The sequence below is a fragment of the Cygnus atratus genome, chromosome 10 (assembly GCF_013377495.2).
Source record: "Cygnus atratus isolate AKBS03 ecotype Queensland, Australia chromosome 10, CAtr_DNAZoo_HiC_assembly, whole genome shotgun sequence".
Lineage (NCBI taxonomy): Eukaryota > Metazoa > Chordata > Aves > Anseriformes > Anatidae > Cygnus > Cygnus atratus.
In genome coordinates this window covers 15,910,306-15,924,335 of record NC_066371.1, presented here as the reverse complement: position 1 = coordinate 15,924,335, position 14,030 = coordinate 15,910,306, and the positions used below count along the sequence as shown (strand labels likewise).

The following is a 14,030-nucleotide window of genomic DNA, read 5'->3' as shown; positions in this document are numbered from 1 at the left end:
GAAAACCTGTGACCTTCTACTAAAAGATGGAAAGCAGAGCTCTGTCTTCATCAATTTGCTCCCTAAGCCTGGCCAGCAATAGTTACGAGGATCCCAAAAAAGAGCCATCTGCTGAGGTTCTATGGGACTGTCATCTTGTTTTCATGAAACTGGAAATGTCCATGTTCTTTGTGAGCAGGGTCGTGCTCTGATGGCTTAGCTGTAGTAGACAGTCTTCTGCCCCAGCAAAGTCCCAAAGCCTTTTCCTTCATCTATCTGAGGCTCTGCAGTCCTTTCTTACTGTGCTGGTCTCCTCAGCCAAATAAGGACAAAAAGTCTGTTATGAAGATTGTAGGGTTTCAGCTAAGCTTTTTATTTTTCTGTGCCTCTTTCAGAGAGAAGTCACGATAGACCGAGAATCCTGCTCATCACCCATAGAGAACAAAAGGCGGCGACATGGAAGCCAAGAACGGACAAATGAAAGGAAGGAACCACACAGCAGAGACAACAGGGACAAAAAGGAGAAAGGGAAAAATACTTCTTCTAAGGTAAATACCTCCAGGCGTCAGAATGGTCAGAGATCCGAGGCTAGGAGGTTGAGATAATGGATGTTAGAAAAAAAGAGAGTAATTTTTAGAGGATTCAGAAAGGGGAGAGTCTGTGAGAGAAAGTGATGAAATACATGGGGTCACCAGCAGGCCAGGAACATGGTTCTGGCCAGGCGGGGACAAGTTCTTGAAATTTTTTTCTCCTGACATTAAGTCAGGACTTCTTATCCCTTACTTATGGTAAAGGATTCAGAAACATCCGTGTAACTGAGACTCGCATTTCACTCCCAGTTGCTGAAAGCACCCAACTGTTGTAACAGAGCCAGCAAAAAAATAGAAGGCATGTCTGAACATAGCAGGTCAGATAATAACAGAGATTCAGCTCTTCCCTAACCACAGTTCCTGCCGCCTCCAAACATCACAGACAGACAGGAAGATGAGGCAAGCGGTGCAGATGGACTGCAAAGGTGAACCAAGATCGAATGCAGATAGGAGTTCATGACGGACATCCTGTATGGTTCCTCCCAGAGTCCAGCCCTTTAGTGCTACTCTCAGTGAGCAAATGTTATTTCCCCAACGTGGGGAGCTGCTGAGTGGGAGTAGCTATCCAAAACAATGTTTGAGCGTGGGTGTTTTGAGCAGGATCTTCCACAACTGTGCCGGGATACTGACTTGGCCTGAGGAATGCCGAGTAGAATGAATTCTGCCACAAGAGTTGGTAGAAGTGTTTTAGTCACAAATGCAGATTTTTTTTCTTCCTTACCTGTTGGTCTGGATGTGCACTGTGGCATGCTTGGTCCTGGTGAGTTGGGACCTGAGGGGAGTAATTGTCCCTGATGATGGTACCAAGCCTTCCAAGGAATCTCATCTGGTGTGGAGAATGCCTGCTTACAAGGGCACTGACCTAGGATAAACGGTGGTCTTGGCTGAATGGAGTGTGAAAGCATCTGCAGCAGAAATCCCCCCATCGCTTTTCCTTGCTTTCTGGCTTTCATGGATGCTCAGAACTGGCTTCATGGCTGCTGTGTGCACCCTGACCCCTGTGCTGCTAATGGTCTAATGCCCAATTTGGGGTTTTTTAGAATGAGCCTGGAGAGGAAAGGTTCTTCACAGAAGATGTCTTCAAAAAGCCATTACCACCCTCTGTGAAAAAGGACGAAAGTGCAAGCTTGGTAAGATGTTGCATAGCTCCTGTCGTTCCCCAGTAAAACATGGGCAGCTAATGAACCACTGAACTAGAGCATGTCTGGGGCATCAGAGCAGTTCTCTGTAAAGAATGTAGATGTGAAGCTTCACACAAGCCTATTGTTTGTGCTGCTGAGCATGCAAGTGAGCATCACAGCCTCATCCTGTTACAATGCTAGGTAACTACAGTCTTTGGTGTTCTTTGTCCAGGAGAAAATCCTGAAAATCGAAGAGCTGTGTTGAGCCTCGTCATGTATTGTACCACAGGCATGGCAGAGAAAACTGGCATTGTCATCCTTTCCTCTCCCCACATGTAGTACTTTTGCTTGGTCTGTTCTCTCCCAGTGAAGCAGGACTGTAAATCGTCCTGCACTGGTGGGCTTCCCTGGTCCTGTGCTGACTGGCTCTGGGGGTTGCTTTGTACATGATCTCCACATCCTTTGTGCACGCAGAGGTGTTGAAATGTTGAACTGGCCCTGCACCAGCTCCCTCACTGGTTTAAGTTGCAGCTGGGGCCATGGCCAGCATCACAGTCCAGCAGAGAGTGAGAGTGGATCAGGCTGAGACAGCATGGCAACTGCTTCAGCTGTCCCTGAAACCAAGGGCCTAGTTCCAGGAGAAATAGTTCGGGCGATGCCCAGAATTGGAATGTCTGCCACCAAAAACACCACCTCATTTCTTCTGACTGCCTGGTTTCCTCGGAGGCCTGTTAAACGTGTGATTAGTTGCTGCTTGCACTGAATCTGTGCTACAGCAGTCTTAACACCTGGTCTCGATTGTTTCAGAATGAGTCTGGAGAGGAGAAGTTCTCTGCAGAAGATGTCTTTAAGAAACCATTACCTCCCTCTGTGAAAAAGGATGAGAGTGCAGCCCCGGTAAGACGCTCCATAGGATTGATTTTTGGCTTGTTTGAGGTAGGGTAGGTGACGAGGGGGGGTCACCACAGCCTGGCTCTGACCTTGGGTGGCAGAAGTGCCAGCTTCTCCTGCTGTTGGGGAGAGCACTGGAGATGGAATGGCCAGGACAGTTTGCTTCACAGTGCTGGGTTGTTTGCACGGTTTTGGCGGGGTGAAATTTGATACTGGCATCTAGGCAGGGTCTCTTCACTCAAGAGGAACTCCTCCTTCAAACTGAGGAAGGGCAAACCTCAATGATCTTCATTGCTGGAGGAAGCGATTGTTAGCCACTCCAGGCCAAATAGCTGCTGCTGTGCCCAGCTTCTTTTGCTTGGGTGTGTAGCAGATCGGGAAAGCCTGGCACTGAAGCACAGCCAGTCTTGAGAACAGAAAAGCTTCTACCCTGTGATGCTTAAATGCTGGGTGGCCAGCTTCTTTCACTTTTCCATGCTGCTGCTCTCTAGCTCTTGGACTAGAACAGAGAGAGAAGGCACAGGGAGATTGGTTGGGGAAGCAGAGCCCAGCTTGGCAGAGAAGGCTTGATGCTACAAACTGTCACGTTTTTCTGCCTCTTCCCTCAGCCCAAGGTGGTGAACCCTCTGATAGGTCTTCTGGGAGAGTATGGAGGAGACAGTGACAACGAAGAGGAAGAGGAAGAGGAGGAACAGGCACAGTGGCTGCCACCTCCCCACCCACCAGCACAGCGCGAGGAGCAGCCGAGGAAGGCCAAGGCGAGCGACGACAAGCTGACTGACTGGAACAAGCTGGCTTGCTTGCTGTGCAGGAGGCAGTTTCCCAACAAGGAAGTGCTCATCAAGCACCAGCAGCTCTCCAACCTGCACAAGGTATGGGGGAGCTGGTGGCGGGGGGGCTGTATGTGTGATGTGAGCTGCCTTTGGCTCAAGAGCTTTGTGATACAGGGAGAAGATGCAATGACTGTGTGGGAAGAGCTGTTCTGAGCTTGACACAGTAGCAGGCAAAGTTCCCATCAAAGCTCTGCTCAAAGCATTGTGTGAGCTGCTTGCTCCTGCCATGGGAGTGCCATAATAGCAGCTTGTGACTTTTTAAGCTATAGTGATGCAGCTCAAGTTTGGGGAGAGTGGGCTGCTGGCACATTCAAGTGCAATAGCAGTAAGAACTTCAGGCATGCCTTCCTATGTTCTGCACTGTCTTTGAGCTCTTGGTTCTGGGAGGACGAAACTGCACGCAGGTTAAAATAGGACTGCTTGCCTTTCCTACTGTGGGACAGGAAAGGCTGTCCCACAGCCTTTCCTTGTGGGTGAGCAGGTAGTCTGGGCTGCATGGCGAGCTGTTGCATCTGGATTAGTGCAGGTGCAAGGGCATGCTGCTTTATTTATACTTGTTATGGCTGCAGCAAATGACCCTGACAGCTTGTGTCCTCTGCTGACTCTGGCTTCTGTTTTCCTTCTTCCAGCAAAACCTGGAGATACATATGAAGATCAAACGATCTGAGCAGGAACTGGCATATTTGGAGAAGAGAGAGCGTGAGGTGGGTCTGTGGTGGGCAGACATGTTTGTCATCCTATGCTAGGGGGAATGTTTGTCCAGGCAGAGCTTCCACTTTTACACTTCTGTCTGTAGCCTGGGCAAAGAGTCTTAAACTGAACTGTGGACACGCTCTGCATTTGGACCTGTAGATTACGGTGTCACTTCTAAGAGCAGGTTGCCTTCCTCCCAGAAGGCTCTGAGTGGTGGTTCTGTTGCCCTGCGAGCCAGCATTGGGCTATGAGCTACGTGGGACACAGATTTCTATTTGAAATCGATGCAGTGTATGGGCAGCTGCTGCTGCCTGTCCAGGAATGGGAGAGCTGTGGCCGTTGTTCAGAAGCTAGCAGAGCTGCTCATGGTGCCGTAGCAGGAAGGCTGCGACCTTTGGTCTGGCAGCAACAGATGCCATCAGGACAGAATAAGTGGATTGTGGGTCCTAGAAATATCCGGTGTTTGTGGGTCTCCAGGACAGATTTCCTCCTCAGTTGAAGATTAGTGGCTGAGGTGAGACCTACCTGCAGAGCAATCTCCTGTGGAGTGTCAAATCCTTCGTAGCTCCTGTACTTAATTTGTTCTTTCTGTTGTGAAGGGGAGATACAAAGACAAAGGAAATGACCGAAGAGAGAAGTTCCAGCAAATGGATTCACCAGAGAGGAAACGACTCAGATATGATCGGGACTCGGAGAGGTAATGTCTGCTCTTGGTTGGATGTCTTTGGGGCTGCTGATGCCATGATGGCACGTGTGCTGCTGGCACATCGAGGCCAGGAATTGTCTGGTGGGGTAATGTGCAAGAGTAATGATCAGGCTGTGATTCTTGTGGGCAGAGTTCCCCAAAGCAGAAGTCTGTCAAAAGCTGCAGGACTTCTCAGAGGGGGCGAGGGTTATGTAGTGCAGGGTTGGAGACAAGGGCTTACGGGAAAGCAGAGACATACAGATGGGTACTGTATGGGTGGGATGGGGGTTTTGAGAGTGCCTGGCCGGACGTAGCGAGCAGAGCGCAGTTCATTCCCAATCACCACATCCTCAAGGCACTTGCTGTCCTCCTGTCCTGGCATTTAGCCATCAGAAGAAGGATCAAAGCTGTGTTTCTTCTGTTCTACTGACTCAGAGGAACACTAGCTGTTTCCATCTCAGTCAGAGTAGGTGTAGGAAGAAAGTGCGTGCTGTATGGAGCTCTCAAAAGGTCTGCCTGCTGCAAGCTCATGTGTTCCAGTGGGCTGAAGAACTGCTAGGCATGTGTTGAAGACAAAACTGGTTACGTGCCTGTTCCCTTCTGGTGCAGCACCTCAGAAGGGGACCTTTCCTTCACATTTTGCAGTTTAAAAATCTGTTTCTTCTCTTCCCTCTGTTTTCCTGGAAAAGGTGTGGATAAACTAAAGCAGTTTGTGTGCAGTGTCAGCAGCAGCCAGAATGTAGAACTTGTCTGAATGCAGGAAGCTATTTTTGTGAAGAACAGTTTTAGGTTGGATGTTAGGAAGTACTTCTTTACCGAAAGGGTTATTAAGCATTGGAACGGGCTGCCCAGGGAGGTGGTGGAGTCGCCATCCCTGGAGGTCTTTAAAAGACGTTTAGATGTACAGCTTAGTGATATGGTTTAGTGGAGTACTTAGTGTTAGGTCGGAGGTTGGACTCGATGATCTTGAGGTCTCTTCCAACCTAGAAATCTGTGTCTGTGTCTGTGTCTGTTCAAAACTATGGGTTTTGGTTAATGGTTTTGGATGAGTAATGACAAGGTGGGAGAAGGGGTGTCCAAATGAACACTGCATCTGTTGAGCTTGGTGACCACAATGCTCGCAGCACTGGGAGAAAAAGATCTACTAGAGCAGCAGGGATTAGACTTCACTTTCTTGCTATTGCTAAAACTCAGATTAAGAAATACAAGAACAGAATGCTTCTGGCCTTCTTGTACCATAAATATTTTGGAGCCTGAGCTCATTTCCTGTGTCCCGGTGTATTACGCCTGAGGTGGGACAGGGAGTTAGCTACACTGTCAGAGGTGTCTGAACCCGGCACACAGAGTGCACCGTGTTGGTTTCTTCGGGCAGTGTGTTCCTTGCAAACAACTGGAAATTCCCCTCAGGAGAGGTTTGAATGTCATTGAAGGTGTTATTAGCAGAGCTAAACATCTCTGGCATGTGTTCAAAACATTGCAAAGCTGTACAATTGATCCTGTCTCTTTTCCAGTGACTATGATCCAAGGATTGACAGTAACAACAAAGGAAACCGAATGTTGCAGTCCACAGGGTGGACAAAAGGCCTTGGCTACAACCAGCAGGGTACAACATCACCAACGGAGGTGAGCCTTGCCTTCCCTTCAAAATGAATCACTGTTGTTCAAGCTCATAATGTCGCCCAAGAGAGCTGGAGGGAGTTCCCAGCTCCAACAAGAGTCAGGCTGTGTGACTCAGCACCTGCTCGAAGGAGTAATATGTGCGCTGATTAGCTTTGCAGGTGGGGAGGGACTGCGAGTATGTTGGTGGGAGAAAAGGTTTAGAATCCTTATGGATCTGGAGGGGTTCAAAACAAACTGACGGTGAGTAAGGAGGGTGTGAGCGTCTGATTAATACCTGCCCAAAAGCAGGCTGGGATTTGAGCAGGTCACGAGCTCAGTGCTCTGCAGCCACGTCAACGGGGAGAAAAGGTGGACCTTCTCCTGGAAGGCGTGAGCACAGCCAAAGCCCCTGGGCGTGTGCTGCTGTGTCTGCACCTGCTGAGGCTCTTGCTGCAATTCTAAATGCTGGGCTTTGAAAGGGAATACCACTGTACATCATCTGAAAAGAACTTCAGCGATAAGCAGGGTTGGGTAGGTCCTGCCTTCTGGGACAGTCTGGTCTGGAGAGGGTTTACCTGCGACAAGGTATTAATGTGTTAATTGCACTTGACGCTTGGTTTTTGAGTCATCTGCAACCTGCAGTTTGAAATAACTTCACGTGTTTTGTCCTTGTTGGTGATTCCACTGAGTGGTTCATACCCATTGCTGCTAGTTCCAGCTCCCAGACACAGCTCAGATATGCCCTCGGGACAGCATCTGGGGGCTTACCTGAGTTGAAAGGAAGACTGTTCTGTGGGTTGTTTCCTTTGTCCCCACACAGCTGTATGGGCAGGGCTGAGGCCACGGTTTGACACTGGGCAGAGTGCTGCAGAGCTAGGTTAAACGTCATCTCTAGAGTGGCAGGGAAAGCAATCTTAGCTGCGTGATACTATGGTCGGTCAAGCAAATAAGACAGAGCCTTTTCCAGTGGATTAATTCACGTGCAGACAGTCACACGGACACCATAGAGGGGTACAAAAGACTGCTGAGGCCACTCTTCTGCAGAAATGTGTTCAGTGGGCGACCTGGGATGCCCGGACACAGCAGGAACGAACAGCCTGGGGCTTTGCTTGCCCAGGGGCCGGTGGGCAGCACTGAACCCTTGCAGCTGGAGCTGCTTGCCACAGCGGGTTTGTCTCCGGGCTGCCTTGCTGCACGGTGCCAGCGCCTCACCAAAGGTCACCACAACTTGCAGTGCAGCTTGCGTTGCGACATCCAGCTCGCAGTCGAGTATATTGTTAAAGGCAAATATTTGAGGCTTTGTGACGCGCTTGCTTGAGCCCACACACACAAGGCAAGTTTCCCTCATCAGTTCAGATAGCAGGAACTTGCTCCAGCTGTTGTTTGGTCCTCGTGGAGAGCTTCCTGCGGCCATAAAACGGGCTTTGTCAAAGAGCCAGCTCTAGCGATGCACTCTGGGAGGTCTGACCTCCAATTGGGGCTCCTGGGCCTGGAGGGGGAAGCTGATTAAAAGTCACAGCCCTCGTACAATCCCTATAGAAGCCTCTCAAAAGAGCCCTAGAGATGTGTCTTCTTCCCACTTCCAAGTCCTGCTGGGCAAAGCCATGTGCCCGCTTCAGCCCCACAGGATTCTGATCTCCCAGCCTAATTGATCACATCTCTGGTATCCAGAGAAGTTAGACTTGAAAGCAAGGGAACCTCTCAGCCTTTAGCTCTCCTGGGCTAACTCTAGGCAGGTATTAATGAAAAATTCAGACACTGGTTGCAAAAGCCAGTTGTTAAAAACTGGTTGAAATTCAAAGTGCGTTACCAGGTCCCATGGGAACACTATTAGAGGAGGGAACAGCTGAGCTCGTGCAAGTGCAGTCTAACTGCAAACAGCTCCCTGGGAGCCCAGCTCTCTTGCTGGCACTTTCCTTTGCTCTGCTTCGATCCGTGCTTGCACACGGATGCCTCTTGTCTGCTGGCATTGCACATTTTGGCTGTCTGCTCCTACCGCACCATATGCTAGTGCTGATCTCCGCAGACTATCCTATGGTTTTATTCGCGCCGGGCATTTGTTGTCTGTGCTTTTGTTGCCCGCAAAGGCCTGGAGTTTCTCCCAAACAGCTTTTGGAGGGACACGTCTTTTCTTCTTATCCCTATCCACATGGGAGCAGTTGGCTGTCTTGAAGCAGCGCAGGGGAAGCTTTTTCTTTGCAGGCAGAAGAAGCAGGCAAAGAGCAGAAATCACTGATCCTAGTTGTGTCTGTTTCCAGGTGGAAAATCGGAAGAGGGGACCTGGCTTGGGGGCCCAAGGGAAGCCCAGCAAGAGGCAGTCCAACGAGACTTACCGTGATGCTGTCAGGAGAGTCATGTTTGCCCGCTACAAGGAACTTGAGTGAATGGTGGAAAAAACCCCAAGCCTGTCTCTCTCCATCTCTGTCTCTTTCTCTGTGTCATGTTCTTTTTTTTTTTTTGAATTGTTACAGGTTTTGCTGCTAGATTTTTTTTAATAAAACTGAAAATTTGTCAGTGCTTGTCTCTTGCCTGAAATGGCATGTTTGAAAGGATGCGTTGCTTTGGAAGATCCCCATCATGTTTTGCTGTCTGCTGACGAGGTCCCTGGGGCTTGTGTTCATGTCAGGGTCAGGTGCTCCTGGTGCCACGTACTCTTGGGTCAGGAAGTGAACAGAGAGCAGAAGACAGCCCCGAGGCCTGGGAGGAAGTTGGGAGCAGGAGCAACTTGTGTGGGATTCATCCTGGTTTTTAGCAAGGACAGTTGGGTTCGATTGGTAGCAATTTAGCTCCATAGCTGAAGCTCTGATTAATGCTGGGCATCATCTGGGCTTCCCAACCAGGGCAGAGCCCTTCCCTTCTTCCCTGGAGAAGGGCTGGATCTGTTGGCAGCACCTCTGGGGAGCTTTGTGGGGATGTAGATAGCCCTGCTGCTCCGTCATGGCAGGGGCTGCGTAGTGTCCGGCGGGGGACTGTTTGATAGCAGCGTGTTTGGTTGGGGAAAGGCTGTTTTGGGCAAGTGCTCGCACAGCCCAGGGAGGCGCAGAAGCAGCACCTTGGGCAGGGCTGTGTAACAGGGATGGTTTGGCTGAAGCATGATGGAAGCATGTGTGTGTGTGAGCACAGCGGGGACCACAGGTGAGGAGGCTGAGTGTGGTCTGTACAGGTAAGGACAATGCTGGTGGCTAGCAGGAGCAGACCGTGTGCCAGAGCAGCAGGGGAGTGGTGACGGAGCTGCCCCGGCCTGCACGTGCATACTGCTTCCCTGGGTGCCCGGCAGAGAGCCAGCCCTGACGTTGCTTTCAAATATCTCAAAGCAGGGAAAACCAGAGGTGTGTGGAAGCTGAAGGCAGCAATATTTGGAGATAAAGGGCCGCCTCCAACACCTGACAACTTCTAAAGAGAGCAGAAGACCCGTCCAAGCTTCATTTCTTTGTCTCCAACAAAGGCAACCCCAGGGAAGTGTGGAGTTCTCACTTGGTGGCACCCCAGTTCTCAGTGCTGCACCCAGTGATGGAGGATTTGGGGACCCCCATCATGGTTCTGGTGAGTGAGGGTGGGAGTGTGTATGCCCAGGGCAAGTCACATCGTTCAGAAAGGACTTGTAGACAGTCCTCTCCTGCCAGAAAGCCCTTCTGTGCTCTGTCTGGGCACTTCAGTGCAAACCCAGGGAGAGGAGCTGCTCAGGGAACTTGCTTGGGGGAGAGAACTGTGTGGAAGTTCAGATGGAGGAAGAGTCACCTTAATACTTGTGCCTTAAAATGAAGACACTTAACCAGCAGCTGGGAACAGCCTGTCTGGCTCTACAGATCAGGAGGCTCTGGGTAACGGCGATGATAATGCTTCGGGTGGAGAGATGGGCAATGATCCTGACTCACAGGATGCTGATAGCTCTGTTAGAGTGGAAATAGTGAGAAAGAGTCCCAAACTAGAGCCTGAATGAGTAATGCAAAACCTCAAAAGTGTAGCAACCCTTCTAGCGTTCTCCAGATGATGAAGAATTTGGGAAAACATGCTGGATGTGACCTGGCTGAGTGGCTCCCTCGAGCGTCTGCAGTAAGGGTTGCAGAGGTCTGAGATGTGGGACAGCCATAAAGGTGTGTGGCACAGCCCCGCCCTGGGGTGTGGCGGTAAGAACATGGCCTTGGTGTTGATGTCTGGGGGAATTCATAGCAACAGAAAGCTTTTTACGAGCTATTGGTAGCAACTTTAGATAACGGGTATCTGAGTCACCAGCTGCTCCCAGCTCAGGAAGCCCAGGTGAGTCTACTGAGTTATATGCAGGTGTTTAGATAAAACATAAACGTAACAGCAGTTTCCTTTGGACAGATGAACCTCACTAAATAATGTGTATTCTTTGGCTTGGCTTTGTGTTAGCTGGCTTGTTCGCTTGTATTTGTTGTGATATGCGTGTGTGAAAGGGGAGCCAATACAACATTTTCCACAGAGGCCAATTGCTAGGGCTCAAGTTAGAAACAAGACAGGAGTAGGAACAGACTGCAGGGAAAAGGGGGAAAAATATCTAATTGCACAGTGTGCCTGTCTCCAGTCAAGGAACTCCTTTTCTCTCATTGGAGGTAGATCTGCGTCCTGTTTTTTATGTTCATCATAGAAATAGTACAGATATGCCAGCTTCCATTACTTCAAGGATCATAGTTAAATGATTATGGGAAATTATGAATATTGCTTGTGCCTAAAGATGTTGGAACAATACCATGTTACTAAGAGAATTTTGTGATTTCCAGGGGATGTGCCATGCGTGGCTTGAAAACAACACTCGCCTGGACTGAGGAAAACATCCCTGTACAATCTCATGGAAAATCAAGCTACATTTGATATTGTCTTATTCCCTCTGGATTCCTCTTCCCCACGATAACTCAGCAGGTGTCTCTGTGTAATAATTCCCTTGAAGGGGTGTGTTTGTGTGTGTTAAGGTACGTACATAAGCATGAAACGTGCCTTCTCCATCCATAACACATCAGCTGTGGAATACCCAGCTTTATGGAACGTAGGGGAGCCCTCCGCTGGTGTTAGGATGAGATGACTGGGACAAGGTTATTAATGAATTGGGACAAATAGACAAAGAAGCCAAAAGCATTAAAAAGAAGCACAAAGCCAAAAAAAAAAAAAAGTAACATGTTAGGAGAACAACAGCCTAGCTGATGTAGAAACCTCAACTATCCCTGGCAGGATGTCTTTGATGTCTTTGATATTTTTGATACCATTTATATATATATTTTTTTAATGAATGCACCTAAAGCCACAGCTGGAATGCAACTACTTTGATATCTGTTAGTGATTTTGCTTGTATTTCAGATTATTCACAGTTGTGCTAGCGCTATTGCCATGTACTGCATGTTGCTTTGCATGCTGCCCTTCAGTAGTGGATATGACTGAAGATTACAGAATGTAGTTTTTTAACATCAGTTAAAAAGATATTTTTAGTCTCTGAAGCAAGAGATGCTTTTTTCTCTCTTTCCCAAAGAAAAGGTAGTAGATTCTTTGATTTCTAATATTTATTCATATTAAAACAGGATTAATACTGATACAACAGTGAGTTGGGACCTTCTAAGCAGAACATACTGATGTAGAGCTACAGTTGTACTTCCGGTAGCTTTCTGAGAAGAAGAAAACAGAAAGTGGGATGTGGACAGAATTGTGTAAAGGGGAAGGAGAGAGAATGAGTGAGCAAAGGAACCAGTGACCATGCTTCCCTCTGCAAGGACAGAAGAGATGCAACTATGGACTGCCCCCTCTCAGCTCCAGCACGTCCAGAAAAACCTCTCCCTGTTGAGGAGTGAGGTGACAGAGAGGGAAGTTGTTGTGCAAGGCAGGACTGGGATTCTTGTGCTGTGGATTCAATAAAACAAGTGCTGCTTTATCTCAGTTGTGGCTCTCTCCAGATTTCGTCCCAAAGAGCAGAAATGCCACAGTGCATTGCTAATGCAGGGTTCCCGCTCTGCTCATCTGGGGGTACCTCCACGTCACGGGGTGTGAAGCAGGGAGCAGAGCGAGTAGGCTGAGACAAATTATCTGCAGCAAACGGACCCTGTGGGGCTCCTTCCTTCTGCAGTGTGTCACCAGGGGGAGAGTCACAAATACAGGACCTTGTGACTGCAGGGTTATCTGGAGAGCAAATGCTCTTAACTTGTTGCAGCTCTGGCTGGAGTATAAGATCCCTAAAAAGCCAGAGGGATGGGTACAGGATGGTAGACCAGTTCTCATGCACCTAGGAAAGCAAAATGCCTGTTCTGTGAGTCGTGCAAAGACTGAAACCAGACACGTGCAGGGCCTGGCTGCATCTTCCTGACCTGGTAGGTCCACTTGGGGAACCCCTCTAAGTGCTCTGCACAGCTTTGTATAGAAAAATACCATGGTAGTACCACCCAGGCACACCCGTTCCATCAGCAGTGGGCAGCAAACCCCTGCTTTTCTCAAAAAAACAGCTGCTCCACAAACTGGGTTTGCACCACTTGCTGCAAGTGAGCTAAAAAAGGCAGCTCCTAGGGATTTCCTGCCGAATGCACCAAATGCAGCTGTTGGGTCACGTTTTGGTGCCCGTCTCTGCCATGTGCAGGGACCTGGCCCACGAAGGCACAGCCAGGAGGTGGCTCTGTGCTGCACCCACAGGGCCGTAACCCACCCAGGCCCTGCCAAATTTACACCCATGGGTGCTGACAGCTTTTTCACATCTGCCTTACCCCGGGAGGTGCAGTGCAGGGGATCATCCTTCACAGGCACGGTGCGTGTCCAGGCTGTGCCGCTGGGGAGAGGCTCGACCCCTCTGCAAATGAAGGGCTCAGCTAATTTAAAAGCTAAATATAGTGGCAGGATGGTGCTTGGCAGTGTGCTTTCAAAAAAAAAAAAAAAAAGGCTCTTATTTACCAAGAGATTACAACCTTTCAGATGAGACTTTGATACCTGATAATTCCTCTTCAAGTATCTGTGTTCTCTGTGGTTATGACTGGGATTGTGCCTGCTGGAAGACCCCAGAGGTCAGCCAGAACAAGGCTGAGAGCCTCCGCACAGCCATGCAGAAGCCCAGACCCCCGAGCACCCTCCCAGCCAGAGGTACAAGACCCCTCCTGTGCTCTGCCATGCTTGGTAATTTAATGCCTCAAGCGAGGCACGTACCTGAACCCAGCCACAGGGCTTGGCACGGGGCAAGGAGGAGTTTTCCCAGAAGCAACCCATGCCACGCAGCGGGGCTGTAATCGAGAGCATCAGCTGCCTGCAGCGGGGAGAGCAGTGCCACCGGCTCGGAGCCAGCTGGGGCTCCTCGGCCCCGGGCAGGCCGGCAGGGCAGGGCTGGCTCCCCTTGCTGGCAGCATTCAGCCTGATGCAGCACCCCCCCAGTCCAGGGAGGCAAATTGCCGGGCTTCATATTTTTTTCACAAAGAAAACCTTTTTGGAGCTGCATTTGGCTTTGGGAGGGCAGTAACACACCAGGACCCAGCCTGCCAGCCCTGCACAGTGTTTCTCTGAGCACAGTGCACACATGAAGGTGGAGTGACCCACAGGGAGGTGTCACCCCCAGCCTCCGCACGAGCTGGGAGGGAGGAAGGCTCCCCACCCCCAACCCCCCCAATTCTCTGCCCTTTTCCTCTTTCCTCGGCCACGGTGCAGCGTGCTCAGCTCCTGG

The 14,030-nt window shown here is 49.8% G+C and overlaps 1 protein-coding gene across 7 annotated transcripts in view; it reads left to right on the top strand.

Annotated features, from left to right (window-relative positions):
* Positions 1-12,269, top strand: part of RBM6 (RNA binding motif protein 6) — a 60,135-nt gene extending 47,866 nt beyond the window's left edge. For all 7 annotated transcript variants that reach the window (XM_035558278.2, XM_035558276.2, XM_035558277.2 and 4 more), the window contains 10 exons: positions 375-527; positions 1,610-1,699; positions 2,498-2,587; positions 3,190-3,453; positions 4,044-4,118; positions 4,707-4,804; positions 6,304-6,415; positions 8,650-9,934; positions 11,134-11,322; positions 11,923-12,269. In XM_035558278.2, coding sequence (XP_035414171.1) covers positions 375-527; positions 1,610-1,699; positions 2,498-2,587; positions 3,190-3,453; positions 4,044-4,118; positions 4,707-4,804; positions 6,304-6,415; positions 8,650-8,775 — 1,008 coding nt within the window. In that variant the 3' untranslated portion in view covers positions 8,776-9,934; positions 11,134-11,322; positions 11,923-12,269. The remainder of the gene's footprint in view (positions 1-374; positions 528-1,609; positions 1,700-2,497; positions 2,588-3,189; positions 3,454-4,043; positions 4,119-4,706; positions 4,805-6,303; positions 6,416-8,649; positions 9,935-11,133; positions 11,323-11,922) is intronic.
* Positions 12,270-14,030: the final 1,761 nt, after the last annotated feature.